General features: G+C 38.5%; 1 protein-coding gene across 1 annotated transcript; it reads left to right on the top strand.

Moving 5' to 3' along the window:
* The first annotated feature begins 237 nt into the window (after positions 1-237).
* LOC4338549 (mitochondrial zinc maintenance protein 1, mitochondrial) lies at positions 238-4,133 on the top strand. The gene is made up of 3 exons (XM_015782501.3): positions 238-346; positions 466-757; positions 3,644-4,133. The coding sequence occupies exons 2-3, from the start codon at positions 505-507 to the stop codon at positions 3,718-3,720; spliced, it is 330 nt and encodes a 109-aa protein (XP_015637987.1). The 5' UTR covers positions 238-346; positions 466-504; the 3' UTR covers positions 3,721-4,133.
* The last annotated feature ends 9,419 nt before the right edge of the window (positions 4,134-13,552 follow it).

Below are 13,552 nucleotides of genomic sequence, written 5' to 3'. Positions count from 1 at the left end.
GGACAGGGTTTGTCTCCGATACGAGTATACGACCTTATCTAGGAAGATGGCTCCACGAATCTTAATGCTGGATTGGACGACCAGAAAAACGTCAAATATGAGGAGCAGAAATTTGTCGACAAAGAAGGGAAGAACTGGCAAAATCGTTAATTAAGTGCTACTGGTCCAACTCAGCCTTAATGGGCTTCTAACAGCATGAAAATCTTAATGGGCCTCTTGGGTCCTTCTTTCGCTGGTGGCCCAGTCAGTCGATCGATCGATTGACACCCATCCATCCGCCGCCGCGCCGCCGATCTCCATCACCTGCGGCTGCGAGCGAGGGAGCGACGGCCGCCGGCGCCCTCCGGTGAGCACGTCCTCTTCTTCCTTTCGAATCTGCGCTATATTCTCTTCTTCCTTGATCTGGAAGCTAGGTTTCTCTGTCTTGAAAACCTTTTTAATCTGTTTTTTTTTTCTTTTTTTAAGTCGGCATAACACGCACACACACTTCTTCACCTCTGGGAAATGGCGGCGGCGGCGGCGGCGGAGGGCCTGGCGGCGTACAGGGCGGTGCTGCGGGCGGCGCGGCGGACGTTCGCCGGCGACAGGCTGATGCTGGCGGAGTCCGCCGTGGAGATCCGGCGCCGCTTCGAGGAGCACCGGGGCCTCGCGCCGGGCTCCGGCGAGGCCGCCCGCGCCCTCTCCGACGCCCGCGAGGCCGCGCACTTCATCACCCACATGATCGTCCAGGCCCAGCGCGCCCCCTCCGGATCCTTCGGTACTTCCCCCCCTTTCCATTCACCTCTCTACCCTTTCTTTCCGCTTGGGATCTCTCAGGGTTTCGAGACATTTTTCATTGCGTATCCATCTTAGAATTGCATTTGCCTAAGCTTGAGATTGAGGTAGATGCAAGGAGGAGAGTTGGAAACTAGACCTAGGATGCTCACTTCAGTTATAATTTGTTCCCTGTTGAACAAATGGGTGCCACACAAATGCATATCGACTATTACAAATTGAAAGTTTCACAACAGATAAAAGTTGGGGTAGCTTTGCCGCCAGAAGGAGCAGAGTCACTAAAGCAACAGCTCAATTACATAAAGCATATTACATTTGTTTCTTTTTAAATAATTCACCACTTTACATTTCACATGTAACAATTCCTGAATACAAACTGGAAGAGGGAATTGCTAAAGGTATTATAATTACAAATAGATAGTCATATTTCAATCTTTTTTTTTTGGTTTGTGGCTGGTGCAACTATTTCTTTATGAACCCAAATGTCTTTTTTTTTTTGGGTGTGTGTACTAGATGTAGTTTGTACCAATGAATTTTATCGAGTGTCTTCATGTTGTGGTTGACTGAGTGGATTAGGCCTGCCCTTGCCAACTTACAGGTTTGCTGTATCTTGTCTAGCTATGAATTCAGCATGACAAATGTAATGCTAAATAAACTAACGCAACATATTTTGAGATGAGCTTATTTTGCACCCTGGGTACATTATGGGATTTAGTTTCAATTCCACAGTTGTGCTGTTGGGCCTTGGTGGGTAGAACTGAAGACACAACAACTAATAATGGACCTGACGATGCTTTTGTAATAGATTTAACTTATGCTACCTGGCAAAAGTAAATAAATGATGGGAGAAAAACCTCTGTCGTGGTTCGCCCTGCTTCTACACCTAAGATTTGGTTTGATTAATTACACTGAAGAATGGATTTGTCAGTTGCCACCAACAACATATTTAAGAAATTCATTTACGTTAGTTATATATTATACTATGCCTTTTGAAAATCCTTAAGTTATCTCCCAACAACTCTTTTTTGTCATGTCTTCGCCATCCCACATTCCAACTTGTCTGACCCGAATCGCCTTAACTGAAACCATATATGAGCATAGTGCCATGAAAGCTCGCCAGAGTGCCATGAAAAGAGCTGATGTGGTGGGATAACAAGTGTGCTTTGCATTTACATGGCAGCACATGAGCAAGCTAAAAATCTAAAGTGATGCTTGCCCTAGAACTGCCGTATGAGCAGCTGCTGTTAGTGGAGAGTGTACAGATAAATCATTTCTGCAGCATGCTTTCCAATGTTTTGTTGAAATTGTTGACGTGTTTTGTCATGGATCATTCTCATATTGCATATTTTTTGCTCTTATTTGCGGGCCTCTTGGGCAGTTAAATACTGAAATCTGGTATATAGCCATGTTTTTTAGAAGAGTAATCTTAAAAATTTTGATAGGTTGAATAAGCAATGAATTTTATGGCAATTGCCAAGTGTTATGAAGTACCTTTTTTCGGAGAGACATTTATCAGTTTGAAGCTGAAGACTATAGTGTTGCCTCAGTTCTATTATCTATTTGTTCACATGATGGGTGCATGAATAAACCCATGTTATTCCCTTGAGACAGCCATGCTGTATAACAAGGGCTTTTTAAGATATAGTTTCTCAAGATCAACATTGTACTCAATATATTTTCCTATCCTCAACAAGTTTTGGCTGCGAATACAGGCCTCACTTTTGAACAAACTGCCATTAATGAGACCAAAACAATAGTACGAAACTTCACCCTAGACCCCCTTTAACCAAAATTTTATTCCTAAATCCATCTGTATTTATGATTTATATCATTTGGTCCAGATTAATTGATGTTTTTTGATAATTAATTAATATAGCATAGCATGTACAACCAAACCACATGCCTTTTGTTCAAGAAGTCATTTTATCTTAGTTTTGTAACAAAAGGATGTCTATCATGTGGAACCACACTTATAGTAGACAGACCAAGGCGACCGAGGTGCAGGCAGCGCACGGCCAAGAGGCGCCACTAGGCAGATGTGTGCGATCAGGAGATCTGGGCCTAGAGTTATGAATGACTCTCTTTCTCTCTCTCCTCCAGTAACCCTTTAGTTACTTTAGCAAGTGATCAATCTATTTCTATTGAGCTTAGGATCCTTTGTTTGGCATGCCTTCCTATAAAAGGACTTTGGATTTGTTATTTGCAATCAAGCAAACAAAGAATCTCTCTCTCTCTCTCTCTCTCTCTCTCTCTCTCTCTCTCATAACAGTGCCTACTCACCTTCATCCCCCCGTCAACCACAACTACTGCGGTACTGCCTCCATTCTTCTGACCACCCTTGAGTGAAACACACGACAGTGGCACACTGGCACTCCATAATATCATCTATACTGTTGATTACAGTGTGACGGTGAAGTGTGTCAGATTCCCAAAATTATGCATTGCTGTCCTAAATTGACTTTGAAGCTTCAATGCTGAACAGTAAAATTTCCATGGCGATTATAAAAGGGATCTGTTGTTAGGATGATTTATTCCTTGGCCTTCTTTTGGTTTTAGGCTTTTAGCAGTACAGTAGTGGTCCCTATATATCATGCCCACCATCAGAGCTGTGCTGTGCAATGGTATTTCCAGACAGTATATTGGCTTCACTGGCCATATTGCTGCTTTGCTTGTGACTTCATTAATATAATATACGATTTCAATCCTTATGAATAGATCTCTGGTATGTTTATCTAGGTATTTTCTTGAAACTTACCTATCATTGATGCGAACAATATTATTTCCACTTTATTTATTATCATGTTAAGTTGTCTTGTTGATTTACTGACATTTTAGAAGTCTGACAATTGGCTAATATTTGGTGTCACAGTTGTAAAACCTGAGAAGGAACATGCTGGAGCTACATTGGAGGTTCCTTCTGAGGAAATCCTGTCTAAGTTGAAATAGAGATAAAGAGCAGTTGTTGTACAAGCAGCACAAGCTTAGCATCATTGGGCTAGTTAATAAATCAGCTCTCATCTGTCATATTAGTGGCTGACCTTATAATTACAGCAGTTGTGTTTTTTATGGTCAGAGCAGCACCTTTTTGTTTTTTGCACTATCCAGAACAGCTTTAGCGATTGTAAGTTACGTCTAAAAAACCACAACACAACTCTTTAGATGTTTTGATATGCAATTTTGGGGAACTTATGAGTTTAGACTCGTGTGCTGTTGTGGTTCATCATTGTTTTTGTCCTACAACAATCACGCTGAGACATAGAAGCGATTTGTTTGATTTGAACGTTGAAATGATGTAAAGGATTGGCATGCAGATCCCTCATTGTACGTGCTCCTATCCAAAGGACAAGTTTTTGTATCCATCTGGGATTTGTCTCCTCCTGGCTATGTATCTGTCATGTATTTTAGATCCCTCATCATTCTGTACTGTGGGTACTAATAAGTATTGTTGAGGAATAGCTCCTTAGCGTTCTCGTAGGATGTTTTTGGTGCTGGATTTAAGGTCAGAAATGCATCCTTGAAGAGTTCTTGACAAACAAGGGCACAAGCATCTTGAATGATTTATAGCTGGTGAGCTCTGCAGTGTAATTGGTTGTCTGAAGATTGAACTGTTAAATGACCTCTTCCTTTTGCTAACATTGGATTTTTGCAGTGCTGCCCTGACGACCAGGGAACCCATGCCTTTGGAGCTTTCAGAGAAGCTAAACAAAATTTCAAGAAACAGCATATGTCCCAGCTTTGTTGCCTACCTGGCAACATGGCACGGATCGGAAGGTCTCAATGGCATTATGGCCCCCATATGTCACCAAATTGCTGTACTTTTGATACCTCCTACATTGCCTCTCTTCATTCCCAAGTCTGCAGTTCTTTTCATTGCTTTGTTCTGCTCTCCTTGTCTCAAGTCTCCATGTTGGTTTGTGCTTGTTTTCCCATATTGTATGATGTCTGCCCTTTTCACTGCACTGAACAATATGCTTCCATAAAGTTGTTTTGTCACGGCACAAGTTTGCTTGACATGACATATTTTGGAATGCAGAAATTTTGCAAGAAACAATAGGGTGAGTCCTCTTAACCTTCCTAGAAAATCCATGTTTTCCAAACAATTGGTGTAACTATTGATCTTCAGTGCCTCCAGGTTGGCCATTTGGAGGTGCTTTGGAGATTAATCCACAATGCAGTACAATCCCCCCCCCCCCCCACACACACACACACATCAATTCATCAATTATATGCCTCTGAAATCCAATCAAACTATAATAATGTTTGAGTACTTTTTAACCAATTGAATATGATGCAGATTTGACTGTCAGTCAGCACCTGTACTGGCTGCCACACATTGTCACCCTGTCTTCACACCTCTCTACATACTGCCATACTGCTCAGAGTGTAAATACTACTCCCTCTGTCAGATAATGTAGCAATCTATGATAGGATGAGATCTATCCTATCCTAGATAAGATGAGATCTATCCTATCCTAGTACTACGAATCTGGAGTACTATGCACGATACCCTCCCCTATGCAGCACAGTTAATGTGTGCATTGCCTTGTTGCCACCAACAAAAACATTGTCTTTTCTACTGGACAATGATGATAATGCAGGCGAGAAGAGAGAGAGATACAGAGAGGATGTAGCAATATGCAGCAACTATTCAGAACCTCCATTTACACTACATACAGGAAAGCCAGAGGTGCAGTTCAGAGTTCTGAAAGTTGGGCATGTGATGTGAGGAATGTGCCAAACTTGTCTGCAAACATTGCAAGTTGCAGTTCAGCTTTAGCTGGCATGAAATTGTTCAGTGTTCTTTCACCCTCCCAGCTTTACTTACATGTAGCCATGCAAAAGAAATGGTTTTTTTGTGGATGGAACATGTAGTTCTCCCTCCGTTACATATTTAGTTGTTTGACTTTTTTATTAGTCAAAGTATTTTTTAGATTTAACCAAATTTTTTATATTTTGCTATAAATTTGATCAAACTTAAAGAATTTTGTCTGAGAAAAAGTAAAATGACTTATAATATGGAAAGGAGGGAGTAAACAATAGTGGTTTCAGAAGCATTATAATTTGCTGCAGTAATACTGCTTGACTGATCTCACCTTTCTTCCTGTCCTGCCTTTTTTTTTCCTCTCTCTTTTCCTCCTCTCCGTGATGCTTCTGAGCCACTAATAGAGGAATCTTGTGACCCTTTTGGAATGTTATGGCATGTAAACTACTAAAATGAAGCCGTTTTTATTTTGGCCGTTGTTGCTGTTGTTAGATGGAAGCAGTCTCGTGATCCATGCAGAGCCGGGACAAGAGATGCATGGTGGCCTGCCGTTTTCGCTCGATTTTCTACCGCCATTTGTTTCTGGTAGTAGTACATATGTGTGTACACTACATAGTACTGTTTGTCACATGGAGTGCTACTTCTTTCTTTGCTTTTTGATTTTTGTCCTTTCTTTTTTTTTCTTTTTTTGCTAGTATCTCTAGATGTACCAAGTTGATGTGCATCTAATTCTTTTGGAAGAAATAATATTTTTTTTCCTTTTAATACAATGTTAGCAATACATGGTTGAATTCATTGTATAGTATTGAATGTTTGTAATCAAACTCTTATAAACCTAGGAAGTTCCCAAAACCTAGATAATAGTATATGTTGTTGGTTGCTAGGATCTCAATGCACATACTGTGTTGCTGGCTCACTGGTGAGCCCGGGCACAGCTCCGCTTGGGCCCTGGGGTGGTTGAGCTGAGCCTTTGGGTTGACAATTGTTGCATGTGATTCCATGTTTCCATTATGTGAGGCTGAATCCACCAAAATAATTGTGCAAGAATTACTAGTGCCGTCATGTGTCATAATTTTTTTGAAAAACACAATATATTTGAATTAAATGCTCATATAATGGCTTCTTGATTAGAAAATATATGGTCCATGAGACCATGACCATGTATCCGTGGCTGCCAAGATATCCCATGCCAGTAGCAATATATAACAAACCAGAGAGTGACCTTGTAAGATCTTGGCATCATAAAGGATTGATGGTGTGCTCATATGTGCATCCCCATCAGCACACAGTAGCTATGTTAGGTTTAACAAACCATTTTTTGTGCCTTTGGACCTTGCAAAGAGGGTGCAATGAGACACACAAATCCCAATAATTCTATGGTTGAGCCCTCCTCCTTTTCCCTACTGCATGCATCCAAGATTGGGGCGAGGTTGGCCAGGTTGTGAACCACCTTTTTTCCCCTCTTTGTAGACACTAGACAAGGTAGACCAAGACACCTCAACAAGGTGAACATGCCAAAAAAAAAAAAGTCCATAGTGTCCTTAATTCATAATTTATTACTCTACGCTTCAATTGATATGTTGTAGATACACATACATGGGTGTGGAATGATAAGACCTTGTAATATTATTTATCCTTTTGTTTAGGGAAGTAGGGAGACCCTGGGACCTGATTGGATCCAATTAGAATTGATCAATGCTATCTGGTCTTTTTCAGAGTTGTCCTGGTATGCATGACCATTTCTTTTTTTAACTTATTATAAAAAAAATTTTGAAGATCCCCATCATTGACTTATTTTAATACATAAATGTTTTTAGCATTGTAATTTGGTATAAATGTGTTTAACTTGCCATGCTATTGACCATATATACTAACATAATTTATTTAAAAGAAAATTTACTGCAACATTTATTTTATAAAATATATCAACGAAAAGTTTCATAATAAAATATGGCATTTACCCACTTAATTATGCAACATATGGAAATGCATTTCGTTTAACAATTTTGACAAAACTATTTGATATTTGTTAAAATGCAATTATGAGAAATTGTGGCTTCGTTTGGAGAGCTTCTAGCTATTATAACTGTACTCTACGAATTTCTAGCTCCCCAGATAATCTAGATTTTCCTTCCAAATTACTTCGTTCATTACAGAATATAAGAAAGTTTAGAGTTGGATACGGTTATTAAGAAAGTAGGTAAAATTAAATAGGGAGATGTTGTGATTGGTTGAGAAGTGGAGGTAGATGCAAAAAATGAATGGTGGATGGTTGTGATTGGTTAGGACTTGGGAATGAAATGTTGATGAAGAAGTTGTTATATTTTGAGATAAATCCTAAATAGTAAAAGTTGTTATATTTTAGGACGGGAAAGTATGAAATTTAGTAGCTGGACGCAACTCCAACTTATCTTACATTATCACTAATTAGATATATATCCGTCAATTGCTTCTCAGATTTTCAAGCTCTTCAAATAAAAGCTGATATCAAGGAGCTAGCAAGAATACGTTCGACTTTATGTGCAGATCTTATCACATGGTAACACCACTCAACAGCCACAAGTGTGATTAAGATGTTGCCTATAAAAAAAATCTTTTCTTTTGGCAATTTCTGTTCTCTTATACTCTAGAAAGGTACTTGCTAATCAGAAAGAAACACATCCACTTGCCAGAAATTTCTGCAGAACAGGTTAAGAAAACGCAGGTTTTATGGAGTTTATCTTAGACAGCAGAAGAAAAAATTAACGGACAGGATTGTCTCCTTGCGGCGTGTCCCTCTCACGATGCGCTAGCTAGCTAATTAAGCTGCGTCTGCATCTCTGATCCGATAACGAAAACGACGCAGACATTCACGTGCACCATGACCAAACTGCAAGCACAATTACTCCAACTAAATTACATCCAAAATGCAAAGCTCATCAAATTCGATAAAACTCTGACAAGATAAGGTGTCAATTAGTCAAGGATTAACCACGAGGTTACCAAGAAAAAGAAACTGGGTGGTTGTTAAGATCTGCTTGAGATAGTTGTCTGTCCTGTGCCTTGACCCCATCTGAACTACTGGATGGCCGCAGGCAACAGGTTTTGGTCCAATGATTATTGGGTTCCTTTTAATCGAGAGAGAAGGCTACACTCTGTCTAGCTAGCTGGTTGCAGGGTAATTAAATGTACTTTGGCATGAGCAAGTACAGTGTACACGAGAATTAAACCGAGGTATAGGCTGCAAAGTACACAGTTGCAGTGTTGTTTATCTCTCGACAGAATGAATGACAGATTGTAACTGTATTTTTGTGTGTGTGGTCTTCAGCGTCAGATTTTGACCACGGTTTTTTATACAATGATTCGTACACCCTTCCTGCATGGATGTGTTTGAAAAATGGGTTTAATAAGGGAGTGGGTTTGACAAGGGAGTGGGAAGTGGAAATGAATGGATCCGGATAGGATAAAAATAGAGTGAGAAGAATGAACGGCTAAGATTGAAACTTACTCTTTGAGAGATGGGAAATCGTATCCTGAACCCATCTTCCAAATGTGGCTCAAATTAATAGGAAGAAGTGTGTTTAGTTCACGCAAAAATTAGAAGTTTGATTGAAATTGAAATGATGTGACGGAAAAATTAGAAGTTTGTGTGTATAGGAAAGTTTTGATCTGATGAAAAAGTTTAAAGTTTGAAGAAAAAGTTGGGAACTAAACCAGGCCTTAATTTTACTATGGAGGGAGTATAAAATGTGTATGGTATTAATTTTTAATGAATACTGCCTCTGTTCTAAGTAAGACGACTGTTTGGTTCTTTGGTGTTTTAGATTCTGGTAGATTAAATTAAGATTATACTTAACTGTGGTGCTTAATTGTTTACCTCTATTTTAACGTTGAGAAAAAAAAGTTTGAGTAGTAGTGTTGCATGGATTAACGGAAGCACTAGCACACCATTATTGCAAGTTGCAACTTGTGAGTAGATTTATCTTTAGAAAAACCAAGCTTGCTCCAAGAAAAAAAAATGAAAAACGGCTTGTTATGCAAGAGGAAGTATACTGACTGTACTACTGTACATGAATAATCATAGTAGAGCCTGGTACTACAATTTATGGCTACGTTGAAATTCATGGGGGGTTAGCTAGCATTGTTGTCCGTTGTCACAACTAGCATTTAATATTATCATGAGTAGCGCATTGATACGTATGGCTTGAGGCAATAAATTATGAGGGTATTTTATTAGAGCTGGTACAATAGCAGACTATAAGACAGCTATAAATATATTTTGAGAAAATAAAAGAGGAAAGAGAAGAGCAGCGGGCTATAGATTTATAGCTAGCTACAGCACAGACTTCAAAATGTATGTGTGTATGACAGGTGGGACTAAGTATGAATTGTGGAGTACTCCCTCCATCTACTTTTGATAGGCATATTTCCAAATCTGGAAAATTTACTTTTTATAGGCATATTTCAATCCAACCACATATCTTCTTAATGACTTTCTCGAATTTAATGCGTGACTCTCCATTCTTCCACACAAGATTGGCTACATGGACATCGAGAAATGTAAATATTAATGAATCGTTTGTTTACGAGAAATAAGTAGTAGCATGTTTAAATGGATGATAAGTAGAATTACTTATCCTTATCATTGTGTCAAGATAAAATATGACTATCGAAATAGATGGATGGAGTATATGTTTATAGATAACTATTATATGAATTGGCTACTAAATGACTAGAAATAATTTGGAGCCAGTAGTTGGCTATATTATTAATCTTGCTCTTACTTCCTCCGGTTTTTATAATAAATTTAGTTTTAGCTCCTTCTATTTATCCTAAAATAAGTTTATTTTAGAGTAATCGTTGCATCGGAGTTTGTGAAAATATGAAATAATTGTATTAGGAGAAGATAAAGTGAGAAATAGTTGAATTGTGATTTGATAAGGGAATTCTTTTCTGTTTTTATAATGGTATGTGTGAGATGAGTGAAAAATAAATTTATATTGGGATAGAGGTAGTAGTAAATATACTTTGGAGAGATAAAACAATATTCTCTCCGTTCCATATTAATTATCATATAAGTTTTTTCACCAAGACAATGAGTACTTAGCTATCATACATTTGATTTAATGTGAGTATGTGGTGGGAAGAATCGAGAAGCATGCAAATTTTAAGTCCTCGTATGCACATGAAACGAGCGCTTAACTACTTCTAAATCCATGCATGCATTCACAGATGCAATAATGCTACACATCAAACGAATGGACAAGTGACATATGATGGTTAGTTTGGAATTTATGTTTGTTAGTTATATGATGATCAATATGAAATGAAAGGAGTATAACGTACTAGACAAGGATTCTACCAATTATAGATGATCTCTAGTTGTAAAATAATTTTAAGTGTACCTTTAGAACACGGGAGGAATATACAACATATTACTTCCGTTTCAAAATATAGTTACATTTTTTGACAGAGGTAGTAGGAAGATAAAAGAAAGGGTTAATTCCACTACAAATTCGCCGTATTAAAGAAAAACAATTATACTATTCGTCAAACCGGCTCAGTGCCATTGGTATTTCATAAAAATTCAAACCATGCCATTATGTACTTTGAGGTGTTCTTAGACTATTTTTTTCATATTGTTTTTTCACATGGACTAAGGTGCCCCTAGCCATTCTTCTTCCTCTCTCTTTGAATAGGCGCTCGCCATAATAATAATGTTAAATTTTTCAATAGAATGAATTTGTAATGGTAGGATCCAATTAATCCTAAAATAAACATATATAAAATTGTCGTGGCATGCCAAGATAGAAATGTTAGAAGAATTACATAATCAAGCTATATTGCTCCGTAGAAAAGGTGCTGAAATTTACGAGGAAAAGTTTAGATGGGAATTTTTTCAGAAGGTTCTAAATTCCCAAGAGTTCATCCACTTGTCCCCCAAAGAATCACACAAGGGAAAAAACAAATTCCCAATGTACCATGTTCTTCTGCTACTATTTTCATCTAAAAAAGACTTTGTTTTTTATAACGGTCTTTTTGAGACGGAGATAAATAAGAGAATTGGTTCATTTGCTATATGACTATCTAGGGAAGACCCAATTAATTAATTAAGCCGTGTGGGCCACAGGAGGGGGGGGGGGGTCCGTCTTCCTCCTCCCGTGAAGAACTGACCAACCTTTCTCCCTGGTTGGATTGCATTGCAATATTGCATCTCCATGATTGCTTTGGCAGGACGTACAGTAATAAGCTACGGAGTACTAGGGTACGAGTGATGGAGGGCCATGTGTCAACCAGACACGCCATGGCAGCAACCTACTGTACAGCACAGCTGATGGGCATCCCATGGCTTACCCACCGGCATAATCGCCATGACATCGATGCTCATGCTCATGCGTGTCTGTGTTCTCAAGTTTTAACTAACACACACACACACACACTGTGCTACCTGCGTGACGTTTTTACGATCGTCACGCGGACATTCATAGTCAGTTCATAACACGTGGGCGTATGTAAATGTAGTGGCGGATCTTGAAATCTTCTAAAGCCTGAAGGGTGTACATGCATATAAATTAAAGGTTTTCGATGTTATTGAACAATAGAAATATTAGCTATCCTAATGGTGTGATCTGTCGTCGATGAGTCCGAGCAACTGCCTGTTGTGCTTGCTGGGCCTCGGATCTATCCCTATGTAAATGGGTGTATTAGAAATGTTTCACGTAGGGTCATCGCTAGGAATTGGATCGGAGGCCCTAATACAAAAATGTATATAATGGCATCCTGAAATTTGACCATCAATCACGAACAAAAATAATAATGTATATAATGTATATAATGACTAATAGAACGGCAGAAGACTGACAGACGGTCACGATGAGATTGCATATCTAGTTCTAATCTACTTCCCCTTAGTTATAGTCTTCTGACCTGATGTGTCCTTTGGGTCCTCTATTTTTTTAACGACCCTGATAATTCGTACACCTTGCACATGTTTTTTTTACTCGGCCTTTATATCCAACCGGATATACGTGGCCTTTTTTTAAATTAGGAACTTAGCCCTTAAATAATTCAATCTGAAATTCGTTACTCAAGTCACTACAACCACTAGGCTACATGCTCTTTCACCGCACGATTTTCAGTATAGAAAGAAAATGTATTTTACGGATTAGTGTCCGTTTCAGAACTGAACCTATGCAATGCCAAAGTGCGTGATGACACTGCAGTTACCGAGCCTCCAGCTAAGTTGAGTTAACCCCACATCTCTGAACTAGTTGATCAAGATATGTTCCCCCTCAAACTCTTTACTACTCACTAGTGCACCACTGGTTCAATTCACATGAGAACAATCCAATAGAGCAAGTAACAAGGGGGTGCTTGGAATCAGTGACAGATCCAATACCCGACGACCTTTAGTGACCGCGCATCCTAGCTGGCTCATCAGCAATCACCCAATTCAATTTTGGGGTAATTTTACGTACTTAAGAAGTATCAGAAGATATCATATTTTATAGTATAAAACTTAGTACCTCTAGGTAGATCTTAAGTTACCAAAATTTTTAAAGGACCACAATTTTAGTGTTGTCATTGATCGTCACGTTCTTTTATAGGTAATAACTAGTTAGATTTGCCTTTTCTATATCTTTTTTGGCCCACCTCTGCTTGGAATATACTCCCTCCATCTACTTTTAATAGTTTTATTTTTAAATCTAAAAAATTTATTTTTGATAGGCATATTTCAATCCAACAAACTATCATCTTAATGACTTTCTTGGATTTAATGCGTGACTCTCCATTCTTTCACACAAGATTGGCTACATGAACATAGAGAAATGTAAATATTAATGAATCGTTTGTTTACGAGGAATGACTAGTAACATGTTTAAATAGATGATAAGTAAAATTACTTATTTTTGATCTGTGTGCCAAGATGAAATATGACTATCAAAAGTATATGGAGGGAGTACCATTGAATTGATCCTCGTTACATGGCAGAACTACATATTCACAATAAACAGTTAAATTCACATGAAGCTAGGT

This window comes from Oryza sativa, chromosome 5 (assembly GCF_034140825.1).
Source record: "Oryza sativa Japonica Group chromosome 5, ASM3414082v1".
Lineage (NCBI taxonomy): Eukaryota > Viridiplantae > Streptophyta > Magnoliopsida > Poales > Poaceae > Oryza > Oryza sativa.
The sequence above is the reverse complement of the archived record's forward strand: the minus strand, read 5'-3'. Positions and strand labels throughout refer to the sequence as shown.

Coding starts and splice junctions, on each gene's coding strand:
- LOC4338549 (XM_015782501.3), top strand. CDS start 505: ATGGCGGCGGCGGCGGCGGCGGAGGGCCTGGCGGCGTACAGGGCGGTG. Junction 758..3,643: donor CGCCCCCTCCGGATCCTTCG/GTACTTCCCCCC, acceptor TTGGTGTCACAG/TTGTAAAACCTGAGAAGGAA.